Consider the following 19,166-nt stretch of genomic DNA (forward strand, 5'->3'; position numbering starts at 1 on the left):
GAAAAAGCAGTATTGCACTGAGTTTATATTAATGTGTATATTGTGGCATATGAGTCTAAAATATTGTGATGTTCCTGTAACTGTATATTGTTTAACTTGTTTGTGTATACTAAATATGTTGCTATTAAATACACTTCCTTGTATTTCTATTTGCCCTGCTTCTGGATTTTTCAGAGGTACGTCCTTGAGTTCCACAAGATGCACAACAACGAGCAGGTAAAAAGCACCTATTTTCAAATCACTGAAAACAACTGGCAGCAGCTTCCAAAGCAGCAACGTACACAATAAAATGAACAACTACTTGATTCAGCAAGAATCTGCTTCCATGTATTGCAAATCACTTCCTTTAAAGGTTCTGAAACACCTGTATCCAGTATATTCTGCAAGAAATCCCGATCCCAACCTCTGAACCTTAAATCTAGTCCAAGATTATATGAAAAACCTTGTTCACACATACTAGGCTTCCGAGGGCACCTTCATACAGAAGATTCTTAATATGCATATTTGGGAAAGCATGACTCATTCATTGGAGAGAAAACTGATGATCAATTACCAAATAAACAAAACAATGGTCTTCTCTAAAAGTCCATGGTCTATATAGGGCTATCAACAACCATATAGTCGAGTAAATTAACACCTTCAGATATTTGGTATCAATGCAAGAAACCTTGTTCATGTTGTATAAGCAGTACCTCAGCTATTTTCCAAGTGCCATTCCAGCAAAAAAATATTAATTTTCTGCCTGCTGATATCAAACTGAAAATACTTTGGCACATCTTCTATTTGAAATGGTACGGAGTGTCAGTCTGAATTTGAAATACAATCGTGCACTGATGATAAACATGTAAATGATAACATTTATATAGTTTTGGTAAAATTTGAAATACTCGAACAACAGGTTTAAGAATGTCTGAAAAGTGGGCTAAGAATTTTGGTTATAATAAACAAGTGGATCCATAAAAACATGTTAAAAAGTTGAAGTTTACATTGTCTTATGATCTTAAAGAATTTTTTTTATTAAATGATGCATTATTGGTACATAACACCATAGAAATGACCACAAATATTGTATATAAAGGCACTTCAAATGTATCTTGGTAATTGAATAACATGAAGGGACATTTTATCATACTTGGTGAAGCTATAAAAGAAGCTAAAAAGATGGATTTAAATTTGTACTTTGAAACAGAGAATTTTAAAGATTAATATTCCATTGAAGCCAGCACATTTCCTTTTAGGACTAACAAATAAATAGAAAAAAGACAGAATATTATTTTAATATATGATTACTGTGGTGAGATGATTTTATGCACTCACTATGGAAGAATAGATGGTGAAATTGAGAGATCTTGCTGAGATGGATAAATTAACTTCTTTGATTTGATAAAAGACACTAACCACATTTATTAGTGACTGGTAACCCCTTATAGATTTTTGTATAAAAATGAAGCGAATGAACTTTTGATTTATGGCTTTGATGATTAGACAAGACAGATTATAAAAGGAAGAACATTTGATATTATTTTAGAGGGAGATCTTAACATATAATTGTACTTATAATTGCTGTGAAGAAAATCAGAAATAACTTCTTTATATCTATCTTTTGTATTTTCCAACTTTCTTTTCTTGGACTTTTTGCTCTCTTTTTTTCTTTTTTCTTCCTTAGTTTATATTAGCTTTTATCTTATTTAAAAAATGACAATAAAAATCATATATTAACAATAAGGAAGACAGATATTTAGAAAATCACATATTGTGCCTACTTTCAACTAATTTATCTAAATTAAATAGTGACTAGAGTGTTTTACTATATAATGCCATCTGAACAGTTGCATTTCAATCTAGGTTGGCTACCTAGTTTTTATAGGCGCCAAACCATATTTGATGGGAGAGTCATGGCAACATATCTTTATAAACTGGTCAATTGTATACACCAATAAACTTTTGAAGGGAAAATTACAGTGTTCTTCCCTCTGTACTGCTGCATGTAACATCATACAATTTCTACCACCTGCTGCTTAAAACTTTGCAGTATGGAAGAAATCAAAATTACTGCACATATACTGAATATTACTTACTAAAGAAGTAAGTAATCAAAGATTGCTCAAAGACCAATGTAGGTACAGGACAGTGGTTCTATCTAGACCAAGGCTGTCAAACTTGTGGCCCGCGTGCCAGATGCATCATTTGCTGGCCACACTCAGGTCCCGTTTAGCGAAGGGGGGAAAAAATCCCAGTGCATCATGTGATGCCACAGGGACAATGTGGGCTTGACACCACTGATCTAGACAGATCTGTATAATCTATCAGAACATTTTAAGTATCACACTGCTGGTAGCGTAAATGTGTATGCACATAAGTGTGTGTGTTTATGGGCATGTGTGTGTCCAACCTATGCACAGTAGGATAGATTAGAGTTTGATACATCAACCTAGTCCTAAGGACAAAGCCTTCTTGCTGCTCTTCCCCAGCAAAACATATTTTTCTCCTCGGTCTTACTTCTAATATTCTTTTTAAAGGGGAGCCATCAACATGGATTACATGATGATTTAAATATTTATGATTCCAGTACTTAAAAAGAAAAATAGAAGAATAAGTAAAATCATATCTTTAGGCAGGCCACTGAAATATACTTTAGGCATTGTGTTTTTATAATTTCCCTTCCTCACAGCCTTATGCAATCCCTTTGAAGCAGTGATTTTCAAAGCATTGTCCAGACCATCAATAGAAGGCTGTAGTGTGCCAACATCAGAAGGCAAGTCTTATAGCCACAGCTCCTCTAGATCCATGATGGCGAACCTATGGCACGTGGAGCCACTTGTCAGGGCACGCGAGGTGATGTGCGCGCTGGCCAGCTGACTTCGGCCTTCTTTTGAAAAAAAGTTTTGCCATCACTGTCCTAGATCACCCAATGTGTCCCAAAGAGGGAGGAAAGGATAAATGCACTCAAGATTTCAAGATTCAATTACTATCACTTATATCAATAAATATAGTTTCAGTGAAATATGTGGAGTCATTTTCTCAACCTGGCCTACTTAAAAAGGCTGACATCAACACATCTGCCCAGCCTTAATTCTGCTGGCATCCAAAAACATGGATGTTTTCCCAGTTATAGGAGTTGGGAGGCTGAAGAGTTGGATGATATTGTAGCGACACTTGTAGTTTTCCTCAAGTGCCGTTATTTATATTATGGTTGGTTGCATAGTCATCCAGATATTTAGACTGAATTTGGCATTTTTATCCACTTATTGAGTCCTTCCTAAGGTCCTGGGATAGGCAGATGTTGTTTTTGATGGTGTCAAAGGGATCATCAAAGGATGCATGCTGTTACAAGTAAATCTGCCTTTCACAATTTACTGCTGGCAATTTTGTCAACGCCAATGATGTTCAAGTGATTATGATGAATATTATTAATTGCGGTGATGGGTTTTTAAAATTTTTAATTTCATGATAGTCCCCTTGAGTTGCTGTTGCAAGGAATGCAGCCAGATAAATTGACTAAAATAAACAAACAAACCTATGAAAGGACATAGGTGAAACATAAGTGGTATTTATTCATAAGAGTCATTTTGACAGGAGAAGAGAGCATTTTATTTCTGAGAAAAGCTGTGCTTGCCTTTCAGTTTTGCTTTTATTTCAGTTTTATTCTAGAGCTGAAGCTGCAGATTACTTGTGGAAAAGAGTAGAAGTACCAGGCATTTCTAAGAATGAGGGAAAGCTTGTTGTTTGTGATACTGCTTGTTGACACTGTTTCATTTCCTCTTCAAGGCCACTAGTTATAAAGCCTCGGCAAGCCTCAAACCATCATGTTTTCTCACCACACGTTAGAGTGATCTGTCATGTACTGTATTTGCTGTTATGCCTCAATGTCTATGAGGGATGATTGAGAATTATGTGTGATACTTTATTCAAGAAGGATTTGGCAGAACAGATGAACTATTTCAAAAGAGGGTAGAAAGTCAAAACAAGATATTACAATATGAGGGGGGGGGGAAACCTACTGCATACAGCTAGTGAGAACTATTTTTACTCTTCACTCTTAAAAGTCTAATCTTTGCATGTTAAATTGTAAATCTGAATTTGAATTGTACACTTTTTACTTAGCAGCTATTTCACATTTATATGGCATATTACATATGGGTGCCCTACACATTTGGTACCACCTGGTACATATAGTAACCTTAGTAACCATGTACCTCTAGGAGATGTGCTCTGAGTCCCAATGTGTTAGATTAGATAATTTGTGTGTTTACTAAACCATGTAGCTTGTTCCATGGTGAAAAAACGGTCATGCATTGAAAATTTCATCTGTTGTCTGGAAGAAGCTTAGAAAGTGGAAAAAGAATGCTTAGGATATTTTCCACTTCCCTTTGGGTAAGAAAGCAATGTAGTTATATGGTATCATTGCAAGGTTATCTATAGAAAGGCAAATTGAACACATTGGAATTAAATGTCTATGGAGATTCTCACTCATCCAGGTCATCGTTGACAAGAGGAACCATTGGTGCTTCAGTTTTAGATGCAGAAGGTACAGGCTCTCCCCAACAGCCTGCACCTATGCTCAACAATAAAGGGACACAGGGCAGAAAACATCCTGCACAAAGCACAGCTCTTGTCATGCTCCCGTCGGAGCGAGAGAAGACGAGCTGGACCCTGAGCCGACAGAGAATGAGGGAGTGACTGCATAAAAATGAGAAAGGTCAAGGCCAGTCAGGCCAAGGTGTTTCAGGATTAGAACAGCTTGTAGACAGGGAGGAACAGGGGCAAGGTAAATGTAAGTTTTCTCACCTTGCTTACTGGACTACTCGCAAGAAGAGGCTGTTGAAAGTGCATGTGACAGCTTTGCCCCAAGACTTGTAGTAAATGTGGGGATGTTTGGGGGCAAAGTTGGAGCAATAAAGGAGAGCTAGACCTGTTCTCTGGCTGTGTTGCTTTCGTGCTATGCCCTAGCTCATCATAACTCCAACTTCTCAATGCGATGACAATGACAATTGCAATTAAATGTTTACAAACCTCAACAGAGTCCTTCAGCTTTTCTAACCTATTGATAGTCCTCATTTCAGGTTATTTCAGATTAAAAAAAATATGCTGTCTTTGCTACACAGTCCTAGGCTGCATCAACAGAGGGATAGAATCAAGATCACATGAAGTGTTAATACCACTTTATAATGCCTTGGTAAGGCCACACTTGGAATACTGCATTCAGTTCTGGTCGCCACGATGTAAAAAAGATGTGAAGATTCTAGAAAGTGTATAGAGAAGAGCAACAAAGATGATTAGGGGACTGGAGACTAAAACATATGAAGAACGGTTGCAGGAACTAGGTATGTCTAGCTTAAGAGAAAGAAGGACTAGGGGAGACATGATAGCAGTGTTTCAATATCTCAGGGGTTGCCAAAAAGAAGAGGGAGTCAAACTATTCTCCAAGGCACCTGAGGGTAGAACAAGAAGCAATGGGTGGAAACTAATCAAGGAGAGAAGCAACTTAGAACTGAGGAGAAATTTCCTGACAGTTAGAACAATTAATCAGTGGAACAGCTTGCCTCCAGAAGTTGTGAATGCCCCAACACTGGAAGTCTTTAAGAAGATGTTGGATAGCCATCTGTCTGAAATGGTATAGGGTTTCCTGCCTAGGCAGGGGGTTGGACTAGAAGACCTCCAAGGTCCCTTCCAACTCTACTATTGTATTGTATTATATTGTAAGTATAGTCATGATTTCAATTAGTGACCTTGTCTGTATTGTATTGTATTGCTAGAACTCTTTTTTATCACTGCATTCACTGTATATAACATGCCAGAGTTAACAACTGTTGATAAGAAAAAAAACTGTTGATAACAAAAAAAATGTCTGGATATGGCAGTACCTGGGGACAACAGAATAGAAGAGAAAGAACTAGAGAAAACCACAAAATACAAAGACCTGAAAATAGAAATGGAACAACTATGGCAAAAGAAGGCAAAAGTAATGCCTATAGTAACAGGCACCTTGGGTACAATCCCAAAAACATCTGGAGCACTGCTTGAGCACCTTCAGTATTGGCAAATCACTATCTGTTAATTGCAAAGAACAGCTTTACTTTGAACAGCTCATATTCTGTGATGATATCTCTAATATTGCTAAATAACAGCTTCTATGTGTCCTGGGTTCTTGGAAAAAGATTTGTTAGGTAGATAAAAATGCTAAATCTAATCTAAATATCTGGCTGATTGTGCAATGAACCATAATAACCACATTAAAATAAAAATGGTTCTCATGATAGTTACAACAGCCTCAGAATCTCTTCTGTTCATTGAACTGCATCTAATCAATGGCCTTTGGTTCATTCTATTTTATATGTAAAAATATTTCCAATAGTAAAAAAAAAAATCTTGCTTGGAAAAGTATACAGTAAGAAAATTGTTTCTTGTCTACATATACATACAGAATAGAGTTGGAAGGGACCTCAGAGGTCTTCCAGTCCAACCCCTCTGCTCAAACAGGAAACCATATACCATTTCAGCAAATAGCTGTCCTGTCTATTCTTAAAAACCTCCAGTAATGAAGTACTCACAACTTCTGAAGGCAAGCTGTTCCACTGGTTAATTGTTCTCACTGTTAGGCAGTTTCTCCTTAATTTTAGATTGCTTAGGTTGTTGTTACCCAGAGATTACCAAGATATGGGTACATAGTTCCTTTCTACGACTTCATTTGGGCTTTTATAATTTGGAATTTAGAATTACTAGTAAAATTTCTAAAATTCTAAACGTACTTTTACCCCACTTGCATTTTTTTCAACTGACTCACATTTTTCTACTGTTCTACATGACACTAACTAGCATAGTGCATAGAATTCCAAAGAAGAATCTCTTATTTAATTCAGTGGTCTTCAGCCAATTCGGACTGGTTTGCCTGAACCAGTAACACAAATCATGGGTGGGTCTGTTCACCCGCCCTGGCTCTATGCCGTCCTATTTTGGCACGTTTTTGAGACCGGGTGCATGCATGGAAGGAGTGCAGGTGTCAGGCCTGCAGTTATATTCCTTTTAGGGTCTTAGGCCTGTCACACTCTCTATTATTTTTCTGTGCTGTTTCATTAATGTAGTAATTGGGAGGGGGAATAGTAAGGAGTGGAATTGTAGAATCTATTGTTGTCATAATAGAACATTCCTTTCTAGAAGCCCAAGGTCATTCTTTGTCTCTGCACCTCTGCATCTGACTGGAACTAGATGGGTGGAAATGCCAGCATGGCAGAGGAAGATTGGACCATGTGATGGACTTGTGGGTGTGGAGACAAGATCATGAACTTTCAACTGGGTGGAAACCCAGGAAGTTTTTAGATTCGGGTTGCCACAGATGTGCCAACATGTCTGTCTTATTAAATTGGAACTTTGATGAAAGTTATGTCTTGAACTCTGATTTAATTCTGGATGATATTTGGAATGCTGGCATTAACCTGAACCCTCCCTTAAAATAAATCACCAGCAACCCGGCACAGGGGCTGGCAAGAGGTCCTGATTCCCAACACTTGACCTGTTCTGGTAAGTGTAAAATATCAGCGAACAATTAAGAGAAAAGAAGCTAATGATGAATTGCTTCTCTGAAGTTGTTCCGAAGTACAAAAGAATTTGCATGGGGGGAATTTTTCATCTTTATAGCATCTGGGAAGATGCACGCACAGCCGGAGGGGGATGGCTGGAGGGGGCTCCCAGACCAACTTTTACAGTTAAACGTGAGTGCATACTCCCCCTGCTCCTTCTCCAGCCAAAGCTCGGGAAAAAATACTGGAGTGGAGATAATTACTCTTTCCATGCAATGATTAATGAGCTGAGCCAGCAAGAATAGATTTGGAAAGCATCTCTCACTAATCAAGCACCACCAAATTGAGCTTTCTTCCCAGGTCATGGATGGCAGAGATGCCACTGGGCAACATGGGAAAATCCTCCAAGTCAGCAGAGGGGACCTTGGCCCTTAACCCCCCCCCCCTCTGCCAGCCATTGATGGTTGAACTGCAACCAATTAATCAAGCAACCCCAGGTCATGGATGGGAGAGATGCCAATGGGCACCTGCTCTCCCTCAGCAGATGGCACCATGGCAGATAACTGTGCAGTGGCCAAACCAGGGATTGACCACCCACCGGTTCAAATCTCACCTGCAATGCGCCAACAGGTTCTTACCTCACCTTCCTACAAAGAAGAGTTCTCGACAATGGAAGAAGGGATGAATGAGAGGGAAACTGCAGGATGGATAGCGGAACAATATGATGAGATGATTCCTAAGTTTAGAGCTGCAACTGGGTTCCGTCCCTCAGAGGGGCCAAAAAGTGCCAGTGTTGCTGTCAATTTGGCCACATAGCATCAGAGTGCTTGGCTCCAGCCCCAATATCACAAATGTGTGCACCAACCGCCAGAGCAGTAAAGACCCCAGAAGCTACCACAGAAGAGTCATCTGGGTCAACAACCTATGGAAGAGGATCCCCAACCTAAGGTGACAAAAAGTCCAACCAATGGGGAGGCCTTGGAGGAGGAAAATGCCAAAGCCGACCCAATGGTTAGTGCAACCATCCACCCCTTTACAATAAAATGCAACCTCCAAGTGCCAGAAATGGGAGTGGAAGTTGGGGCAACTGTTGACACCGGCTGCACCCGATGCTTAATCAGCATGTCGATTGTGGAGCAACTAGGTGTATGCACAAGACCCCTAAACCATCCCATTCGGTTCAAGCAAGTGGATGGAGCACTGATTGGAGGGGCCCCAGCCACTAAAATTACCGAGTTGGTAAAGTTGATGATAGGCTGCCACTATGAATTCTTCAGATTCACCATAGCTCCAAGAATGCAGGAATCAATTATATTGGGACTTGCATGGCTGGACAAGTGAGCGCCTACAATAAAGTGGGAGGACGGCGTTAGAAAATTGATTATCGGCTTTGGGCTGTTATCACCAGTGGAGCCAAAAGGCCACCCAGGAATGATGGAACCCAACAGCCCAGACTGTCCGGAACCTGCAGCACCTGCAGCAGACACCAAACCCCCAGGGATCCAACGAGTACCAAAAGACTACTGGGACTTAGCGGGGGTGTTCAGTGAGGAAGATTGCAACTATCTTCCCCCTCACCGGCCCACAGATTGTGCAATAAACTTCAAACCTGGGGCTACTTTACCGAAGCTGAAAATGTACTCCATGACTCCCAAAGAGATGGTTGAATTGAGGAACTACATTGACATCAATTTGAAACAGGGCTTTATTGAACCAGCAAAGTCAAAAGTAGCAGCCCCAGTGCTCTTCAGAGAAATGAAAGATGGTGGGGTTTGTCTCTTTGTTGATCTGCGAGCTTTGAATGTGGTATGCGAAAAGAACACTTATCCCCTTCCCCTCATGAAAGATATTTTGAACCACTTGGCAAAAGGCAAGATCTTCACCAAGCTGGACTTGAGTGAACCCTATTACCGCATACAGATCAGAGAGAGAGATGAATGGAAGACCACTTTTAACACCCCCCTTGGCAGTTTTCAGTTCAAAGTCATGTCATTTGGGCTACAAGGAGCACCTGCAGTCTTCATGCAGTACATAAATGAGGTGCTACATGAGCATCTGTACCGCGGAGTGCTCATTTATCTAGATGACATGTTGATCTTCTCTGAAACCCTAGAACAACATGTGAAGCTGGTACGGCAAGTCCTGAAAAAACTTTTGGCTGCCAAGCTATACACAAAGTTGTCAAAGTGTGAGTTTCACAAGACTTCACTGAATTACTTTGATTATCGCATCTTCAACGAGGGGATAAAAATGGATCCAGGAAAAGTGAAAGCTGTATTAGACTGGAAACCTCCAAGTACTTGCAGACAACTACAAAGCTTCCTTGAATTTGCCAATTTCTACAGGCAGGTCATTCTGACTTTTGAGGAAATTGCCCTCCCATTGACTGAGCTATTAAAAATGGGGCCTTCCCCAACGAAGCCAAAAGCAAACCAACCCCTGAAATGGACACTGGACTGTCAAAAAGCCTTTGAGAAATTAAAACGGCTCTTTGCCCAAGAGCCCATACTGCAACACCCCTACCCCAAGCAACCATTCATAATCCAGACGGATGCCAATGATGTAACAATAGCTGCAGTGCTACTACAAAAGAATAGGGAGGGCCACCTCTTGTCGTGAGCTTACATCTCCAAGAAACCCGCCACTACTGAAAGGAGGTGGGCCATTTGGGAGAAAGAAGAGTTTGCGATCAGGTGGAGCCTGCTCATGTGGAGACATCTCCTGGAAGGGGGGGGATATGCCATTCGTGGTCTGAACTGATTATAAAAATCTCGAAGCTATCCACGCCCATCAAAGACTATCCCCCAAACAAGTTCGCTGGGCACAAAACTTCCAAAGGTTTAAATTTGGAATTAAACACATCCCTGCAGGGAAGAACTTGTTGGTGGATGCTTAGTTGAGAAAACCGCAGTATGACAGTAAGAAGGAAGAAGTTGTTCAACCCATCATTTCTTCCTCCCACCAACAGGTGGCCCAGGTCACCACCCAAAGCCAGGATAAGCTGATTACAGAGTTCAAAGCAGCACTCCCGGCAGACCATGGTTCAACAATAACAAGGACATCCTAACAATGAGCGGTGGCTTAGCCTGGAAGGGGTCCAAACTGTACGTTCCTGCGGGGTTAAGGTTGGAGGTACTACAGCAAAGCCATGATGCGAAACTAGGAGGCCACTTTGGAATCCTAAACACCACCTCACCAAGCATCAATTTTGGTGGCCAAAAATGAGATTGGAGGTGGAAGATTACGTAAAAAGCTGTGCTACTTGCGCAATGATGAAAACACAGCCGGGGAAGCCCCCTGGACTACTACAACTGTTTAGACTGGACAGACTTATTTGGATATCAGAACAGTAGATGCATAGCCTTGTTTATCTGTCTTGAGGATACAAAAGATCAAAAACTCATCATTTTTTCAACCGTTGAGCATGGGGGAAAACTGTCAGCCAATGCTTGTTCACTAGCCAGAGAGTAACTCAGTGTACCATCCCACCCATCAGTTCCATTGATACATATGTGTGATATGTGTGTGTATGTATGATTTATGTATTGTGTATATGTATGTATGTATGTATGCATGCATGCATGTATGTATGTATATATGTGCGCACGCACACACAAATACAATTTATGTAGAGCATTGCTTAATATTTACAGTTGTTTAATTTACAGCATGACTGGGTGCATTTTTTACGAAAAAATAAATTTACTATAAGAGCCTGAAGTTTATGACTTATCCCATCTATGAGGCAGGGGAAAAATATGAAGCCACATAGGTACAGAAGATTTTTGCAGACTGGACAGGCAACCTATGGTGAGCTGAGCAGAGGCAACACCATGAGGCACACGTCCTGAAGGAGCTGATAAACAAATACCCAAGACCTCAATTCATAACTGGTTATATACCATACATAACTTCAGTGTGTAATCTGCCTGGAGCGATTGGCCAGGATCAGTTGTGGAGACACAGCAATGGGTATACCTTAACCTGAGAGCATGGACCTGAAGCCTGGACTCCAAGTATAGAATGATTTAGCTTGGGGACAAAAGCTAGAAGACTTACTTTCTCTATATGTAGTTTGCTGAGACATGTTTGATCTTCTGCAGCTTCCTGCCTCCCTGCCTCATCTTCTACTTCCTACCTTTCATTCAGTGCTCAGTAAAAACCACCACTGTATTGCGACACTTACTTATATGTGAAAACAATGGTCTTGCCTGACTTTTTGATGCAATTGAAAAAGAAAATGTTGACTAAGAATTAAAATCAGATAATGTAAATTCTGTTGTGCTATACTTCCCAGTGTTTCTTGTTTTGAACCCAAGAATGAGGACAAGCATTTTAGAAGCATGAAAACTGTGATTGCGTGAGTGAAAGATCCACAAGGCATAGGGGTATAATCCTACAATTTAATACAATACCTACACTCATGTCCCTTCCCCTTCCCCCAAATACAAGAGAATAAAGTGTTATATTGCCCATGTCAGGACCCAAGAACTAAGAAAGACACATGGAGTTAGTTAAGTTAGTTTATTTTAGTGTTCTTCACTTATAGGCATAATCTTGCCACATTAAAGCAACTATTTGTATAACCACAGATATGGTCTGGCAATATCTAGGGGAAAGCCATTTTAATCCTCTTCCTACCAACCAAACTTTCCAAGTTCCAAAGGTTCTTTGCACTTTAGAAAACATCCCCTCCTTCATGGGAATCCAGACTACATCCCACCACAGCTCTGTGGTTCTGTACTTTTCATGATGGCAAGCCTCTATTGTTTTCAAAACTCTTCATACTGACAAGCCAGCTGTCCTGAATTTGGACTCCATCACCTACTCATGACAACATGCTACTCCCAATTCAGCCAAGAATTTCTTCCAATAAGAGTATGTACTGCCCTCCCACAGCAGTGAAATATTCTCATTTCTGAAGCGCATACTCTATCCATTAATATAATGCCATTGGCAAGGAGATAATAGAAACTGCATGTGATTTCAAATTTAATGTCAGGGTAATGTGCTATTTAGGCATGGCTAGGTTCATTAGCTTCGGATCCATGTCATTCTTACTTGTGTTCCTCTTACAGTACTATTTTTCTATCAATTGATTTTTTAAAAAAAAACTGCTTTTAAACTCTGAAAGTCGTTTCCCCAGAATTACAGCTCTTTCAAGTGACCAAAGAGCCTAGCTATCATAGATCTAATGCAACCACAATGAGGATGAACTCACAAATATCTCTGACAATGACAGGAGATAATTAAGTGCTGTTTCTTCCAGATATATGGTAAAGTAGAGAAAGGTAACTATGATTTTTATATTACAGATACCCATTGAAATGTCTCTAATGCTGTACTATTCTATTCTGGCCCAAATATAATATTGATTAGGGTTTGTTATTTTCATTTTATATAGATAGAACATTTCATATATCTTTCCCATATCTCTCTCTCGTCCTCACTCCTCACCACATACAAGTGAATGAATGAACATATCCTTCAGTCAGAAGAAGAGGTGGTATTCTACTGGTTTGCACTGGTTCAGGCAAACTTGTAGTGGCTGTGGCGCAAGGTTCTGCCTACCCACTAAGACGTCATCATGAACCTTCTGCACATGCCCAGACATGCACGCTGCCACTATGGAACCAGTAGTGAAAAAAAGAGGATACCCTTGCTGGCCAGTAGGTAGTTTCCAGTCCCCATCCTTGGCATGTCATATTCATTGTTACCATACTATATTTAAGCTATTTTATGTTCCCAGGAAAAACTGTGACATCAGAACTTCCACTTTCTTAAGTAAATTGCTCCTGATTTCACTGCAGATTAGCTTAAAAGCCTTCTTCCCAATTATACTTTGCAAATTAGTAGGAATTGCACATTTTGGACTTTAAAAGGCTGAACTAATGCTGTGATAAAATTGGATAAATTCTCATTTCTAGAAGTACTTTTTTCCATCTGACTTTGCTGATGAATCTAACAATGAAGATTATTTTTTTACAAAAAGGATATAGATAATCCTTGATTTACAACTGTTCATTTAGTGACCGTTCAAGGTTACAACAGCACTGAATAAAGTGACTTATGAGTGTTTTTCACACTTAGGACCATTGCAGCATCCCCATAGCCATGCGATCAAAATTCATATGCTTAGCAACTGGTTCATATTTATGATGATTGTAGAGTTGCGGGATCATGTGATCCCTTTTTGCAACCTTCTGCCAAGCAAAGTGATTCATTTAACAAGTGTGGCAAGAAAGTTCATAAAATGAGACAAAACTCACTTAACAATGACCTCATTTAGCAACATAAATTGTGGGCTCAGTTGTGATCATAAGTGAAGAACTACCTACCTAGTATCCCCTGTAGAACCCTCTAAAACCTAGCATTAGAGGACCATTCAGTGCTAAAACAGGAATAATTCACAAAGCTATTAGGTGTGAAATCTCATTTCTTCCCTGCTAAAGTCTACATTCCATATTAATGAGAAATTCCACCACCACCCGGGTCGTCCTGGGTCTTAATGAATTGTATCATGTTTCTAAATGGTCTTTTCATTGTAGTTCTTACCTTGCCCACATATTGAGTATCTGGACCAGTATATTCCTCCAACAAAAAAAATTGATTCCACATCCATCCACGCTTTGTCCGATGCATGGCTTTTCCCTGATCCTTAGCCAGCCCCATTATCCTTTTAGCTTGCAAATACACGCTAGTCCTCTTCGGTGATAATAAAGTAGGAATCTCGTAAAAAATACAAGTCCACATTAGAAATGACAAGCAGTTGCAAGTTTTCATTCTTTGGGCCTTCCGCAGAGAAGTCTGCTGAACTTGGTATGGCTTTCCTTTAACCAGAAGAATCTTCTGCAAATGTTGTTGTATTCCTCTTTGAAATAATCTGTAAATTAGATAAATATTTAGATGAGCTTTAAGTTTATATATCTTGATGTAACCCCCACTCCACATCATTTGTGCATGTATGTTACATTTTTTCAACCTTCAGAGGATACTATATACATTCAAGAAAGGACTGAGAAACATCTGCTGCAGTTCATATAAATCATATTCTAATAGGATAATATGCAAAGCCAACCTAAATGAAAAGTCATAAATTACCTAGACACAACTTTTTTGCTCTGGCTTACTCTAACAGAAGAGAATGTATCATAGTGGAGTAGCAATTTTACTCAGGAGTACTAACACCATTCCTCTCCTCCCACTTTTTCAGATATAATTATAATTCTCCTCTGCGCATCTTTCAAATATCCCCCCATCCCTTTTAAACAACAGTCTGCCAATATTGACACAGACTGATCTTCCTAAAATCTAGAACAGGATATCATTTAAGTCATTCAATATTTATGCCAAGGAATAAATTATGTCTGCAGTAAAGCAAGGTTGTTTAACTTTCCTCTATGGGGAACTGCACTTTAAAAGAAAGCTTTTTTTAAAAAAAATCTCAGAGACTGCAGAGACTATGGTCAATGATTTTAAATGGTAAAATTGAGCCACTCAGAATCACCTCAGATCACAAAATGAACACCTGAATGAAGGAATGAAGGAATGAAAAACCTATTATTCTAATCAGGTCTTGTCAATGAATAGATTGCTTGCAATTCTTAGCACTGCTTCTGCAGGCTCAAGATTTTTTTGTAGATAGGTTCTAGCTCATTTCTTTTTCGTTTCTATTTTTGGTAGGGGGAGTGGCAAGCCATTTTTAAGGGGCTCTTGATATTTTAAGCCTGAGGTTTAGAAACTATTTGAATGAATGTCATAAGGGGCCTAGTTGATATTTTAAGTTGAAATTTAGTGACTCTTTCAGTGAATGTCATCAGACTTTGCAAGTCTTAAGGCACATATTTTGTCCCTTAAGCCTTCATCCGAAACTTTGGGATGGAAATTTTGGTGTCATTTGATTCAAGAGACTTAGCCAAGAGTTCTGGGAAGATGTACACTGTCCTTTCTTAAAGCCACAGGTTGCATACTTTTGAAAAAAAAAACCTGGGTTTCATAAACAAGCTACTTGTTATATAGTTATTCTATTATTATTATTTTCAGTCTTAGGTTTCACAAGCTTTTCAAACAATGCAGCAGGGGTGAAGTTCAAATTTTTTCCCTACCAGTTTTGTGGGTGTGGCTTGGTGGGCATGGCTTGGTGGGGGGGGCATGTGACTGAGTGGGCATGGCCAGTGAGGAAGCACTGCAGAGCCAGGCTCTTCATACCCGCATCCAGCCCACCAGAATTCACTGCGCTAGGGCAGGATTCAGGAAGGATTTCCGTGGACGGTCCAGACCCTGCTGCTGAGGAGGAGAAAAACTGTGGGGGAGGTAGCTAGGTGAGAAGCAAAGGAAGACTCACCAGGCTGAACCACATGGTCAAGGCAAACGAAGGAACCAGGGAGCAGCAGCAGCTACGACTCAGGTGTGACTCTAGGCAGGCAAAGTGTAAAAAGGAGAGAGTGGGAGGGGTGGGGCCAGTCAGTGGTGTGATTTACCACTTCTACAAACTCTGCATAATTGCCGTCACCGGTTCTATAGAACCTGCCCGAACCTGCTGAATTTCACCCCTCCAATGCAGGTTTGGATGTCATCATGTTAATCTAGGGTTGATGCCATCCAGATAACAAAAAGTATAAAGTCCATCTTGCATTTGGATTTCTGGCAGCCATGCTATGACTTAAAAGAATGCTGTGCCTCTATGAGGTTTTTTTCCCCCAGAGTAGTGGTTACAAAAAAAGAGGGAGGGTTCTCAATGCCTCTCTCCAAAACTTTAACACCAGTGATAGTAGCAGGTGCTCGACCACTATAGTGACAGCATATGGACAAAAAAAAATTGCTTGGGAAATAACATGCAAGCAAATGCTGTAGCTTTAAATTGGTTAGTTTTATCTGCAATCTAAACACTGCTGCCCTTCACAAGTTTGCCAACAATAAGAATGATAAAGAAACAATACTCATATAATCTCAGTGACCTGCTTTTTAATAAACTGTAAGTACGGCTTGAGGATTAGTTTGGAGCTAGAGTGGTTAAGGCATCAGATTAGAAACTAGAAAATCATGAGTTAGGCACAAAGTCAGTTGGATGATCTTGAACCAATCACTCTGTCTTACTTCTCGGAAGGCAGGAATGACAAACCAGTTCTGAAAAACATTGCCCACTCCCATCCAAAGAAAACCTTGCAGGGACTTGAATGAAAAATATACAAATGCTACAAACATACAGACATTCTTTTTAAAAAAATCCACAAAGAGTGTTGTTATTCAGTTAGGAGACTTTTTGTTAACATGAATCCATAAATCTCTTTGTTACTAAACACATATTTTATTCTAATGCAAATAATTTTTAATGAACCCACAATCTCAGGGGACTATTTAAAAAGGGTCATGCCTATTGAGGCCTTTAGATCATTCCTGGACTGGACAAAATTTGACAAATTAAACATTTATTTATATTCCTATTATTGTTTCATAAAACAGATTTTCAGATTTGCACCCATTTACATACAATAAAACAGAATTCAGATTGCAGCAAATTAACAGACACAGCATATTCTTTAGCTAGAGATGAAAGACTGTTAATCTAGGCATATTTACTAAATATACTATATTGCATGATAGTCTATGCAGCACAGAGGTGGTATTCTGCCAGTTCACCCTGGTTTTGGCAAACTAGTAGCAGCAGTGGTGGGAGGCTCTGCCCATCCACCCAGACTGTCAGCATTCCAAAGAGCATGCAGAAATAAATCAAAGTCCAAGGCAGAGTTATCCTTAAAGTTCCAATTTAATAAAACAGACATGTTGGCACATCTGTGAAATTCCAACTCTGAAGAACTTCCTGGAATTCCACCCAGTTGAAAGTTCATAATCTTATGCCCACTCCTATAAATCCATCACATGGTCCAATCTTCTTCTTCGACCCTGACAACCCCACCCCACTGATTCTGGTCAGGTGTCGAGGTGCGAAGACAAAATATGACCTTGGCTTCTATAAAGGAATGACAGCAACACATTCCACAATTTTACTCCTTTCTATTCCCCCCCCCCCAATTACTACAATAATGAAACAGTATAGTGAAATGAAAGGAAGTGTGGCAGGCCAAAGATTCGTAAAGGAACCGCTGCAGGCCTGACACAGACATCATCGTGGACGTTCTGCACCCGCACAGAATTTATTTATACTTAGCTACGTGCCTTAAAAATTAAATTAATGCTCCTAATTGTTTCAGAATTCCCCACTGGAAATTAGTATTTAGCGAGAGGAAAATATTACTTGGATAGCAGTGAGTCTAACTGATTGTGTGGAATCATGTGATTTTATCTGAAAACTCAGATAGTGGCAACTTCAAAAATGAATCCAACAATTGGAATGTGTGTGTGTGTGGGGGGCTACAATATGCCTCTCAAAATGCATGATAATTTTTTAAAGCCAAAAAAGAAGAAGAAAAGGAAAGAGGAAGTAAGGTTTATATTTGTGACATGCCCATGATTTTTAGAAAGTGGCTTTTGTCATACTCTTGATGCTAAATAGCAACAATTAGGAATATTTCAGGTGACCTGGATGTTTTCATTGCCTGGTAGGAAAATTACATGGCAATCATCTAACTGCTCTGGAATTGTTGCTAGAAAAGGATTAATTTTAATATAAATTGCAATATAATTGCAGCATAGTAGCATATGTGTAATAGCTTCCTAGTGTCAGAGGGGCCGAAATGCTAAACTGGAAGAATATTATAGCATTCCCTTGAAATGCTACAGAGGGACAGGTGCTGACATATGCCTTTGTAAAAGCCCAGTGATATTTAGAGTAGTGTAAGGACAGAGATTATAATGGAATAGGGTTGTGTATAAAGACAACATGCCATGAGTCTTTCATCCAATAAAGTTGGTCTCTTTCTGGGCAGATGAGCATGCTAAACCACAATTTTAGATTTCAGGAGGTGATGTGTAATCAATTCCTTAGCCTACTCCCCAATTCATATTTAGAAATAAGAGTAGGCCACATGATGTTATTTTCTAATTAAGGACCTTCTTCCATTTAGAAGTTATCACTTGGAATGAGAGGGATCATCAAATCCATTGGAGTTCAGTTAAGTTTACCCCAATAACTAATTGCCTCTAGCCATCCTTTAGTTTCTACTTTGGAAGGACTGGCCTCTAGCTAAACAGAGCATTAGCTTCACATTGTACTTTTTCAAGGAACATAAACTTATTACATAGACTGGGTGGTTTCCGGATTCTCTTCCGGCTGTAAATCTCTTAATCTGGTGTTTAATGTGATTTTATACTTTTCCCTAGTTAAAAATTATATCTTAAAGCAACCAATTAATACATGAGATTAGTCTTTGGGGGACATAAAGAGTTTTATTTTTATTGGAGAAATGCCAGTCTCTATCAAATCACAGAACTCTTAGGATGGTTTAGTCAATCATTCTCTGACTCAATTAGCTCACAGACTTGTGAAAAAATTGGAAAAGTCCTCAGGAATGCTGTTTGTACACTCAATAAAAAAGGTAAAATACACGTGTAATAAATAAATATATACTACCACTACTTGTGTTATGTTGTGTTAGTGGCCCTTATTAGAACTTTATAAATCCGATGACACAGGTGATTTAGATTTTACAGGAGGGTGTTTGAAATGTAATCTTTAAAACCATTGAAAGT

At 39.4% G+C, this 19,166-nt stretch overlaps 1 protein-coding gene across 1 annotated transcript in view; it reads right to left on the reverse strand.

Moving 5' to 3' along the window:
* Window positions 1-19,166, reverse strand: part of CDH9 (cadherin 9) — a 155,800-nt gene that overhangs the window by 89,187 nt on the left and 47,447 nt on the right. The window contains exon 2 of the mRNA XM_081952082.1: window positions 14,073-14,400. Coding sequence (XP_081808208.1) covers window positions 14,073-14,300 — 228 coding nt within the window. The 5' untranslated portion in view covers window positions 14,301-14,400. The remainder of the gene's footprint in view (window positions 1-14,072; window positions 14,401-19,166) is intronic.

Source organism: Natrix helvetica (assembly GCF_964273705.1).
Source record: "Natrix helvetica genome assembly, chromosome: 4".
In the NCBI taxonomy this organism is placed as follows: domain Eukaryota; kingdom Metazoa; phylum Chordata; class Lepidosauria; order Squamata; family Natricidae; genus Natrix; species Natrix helvetica.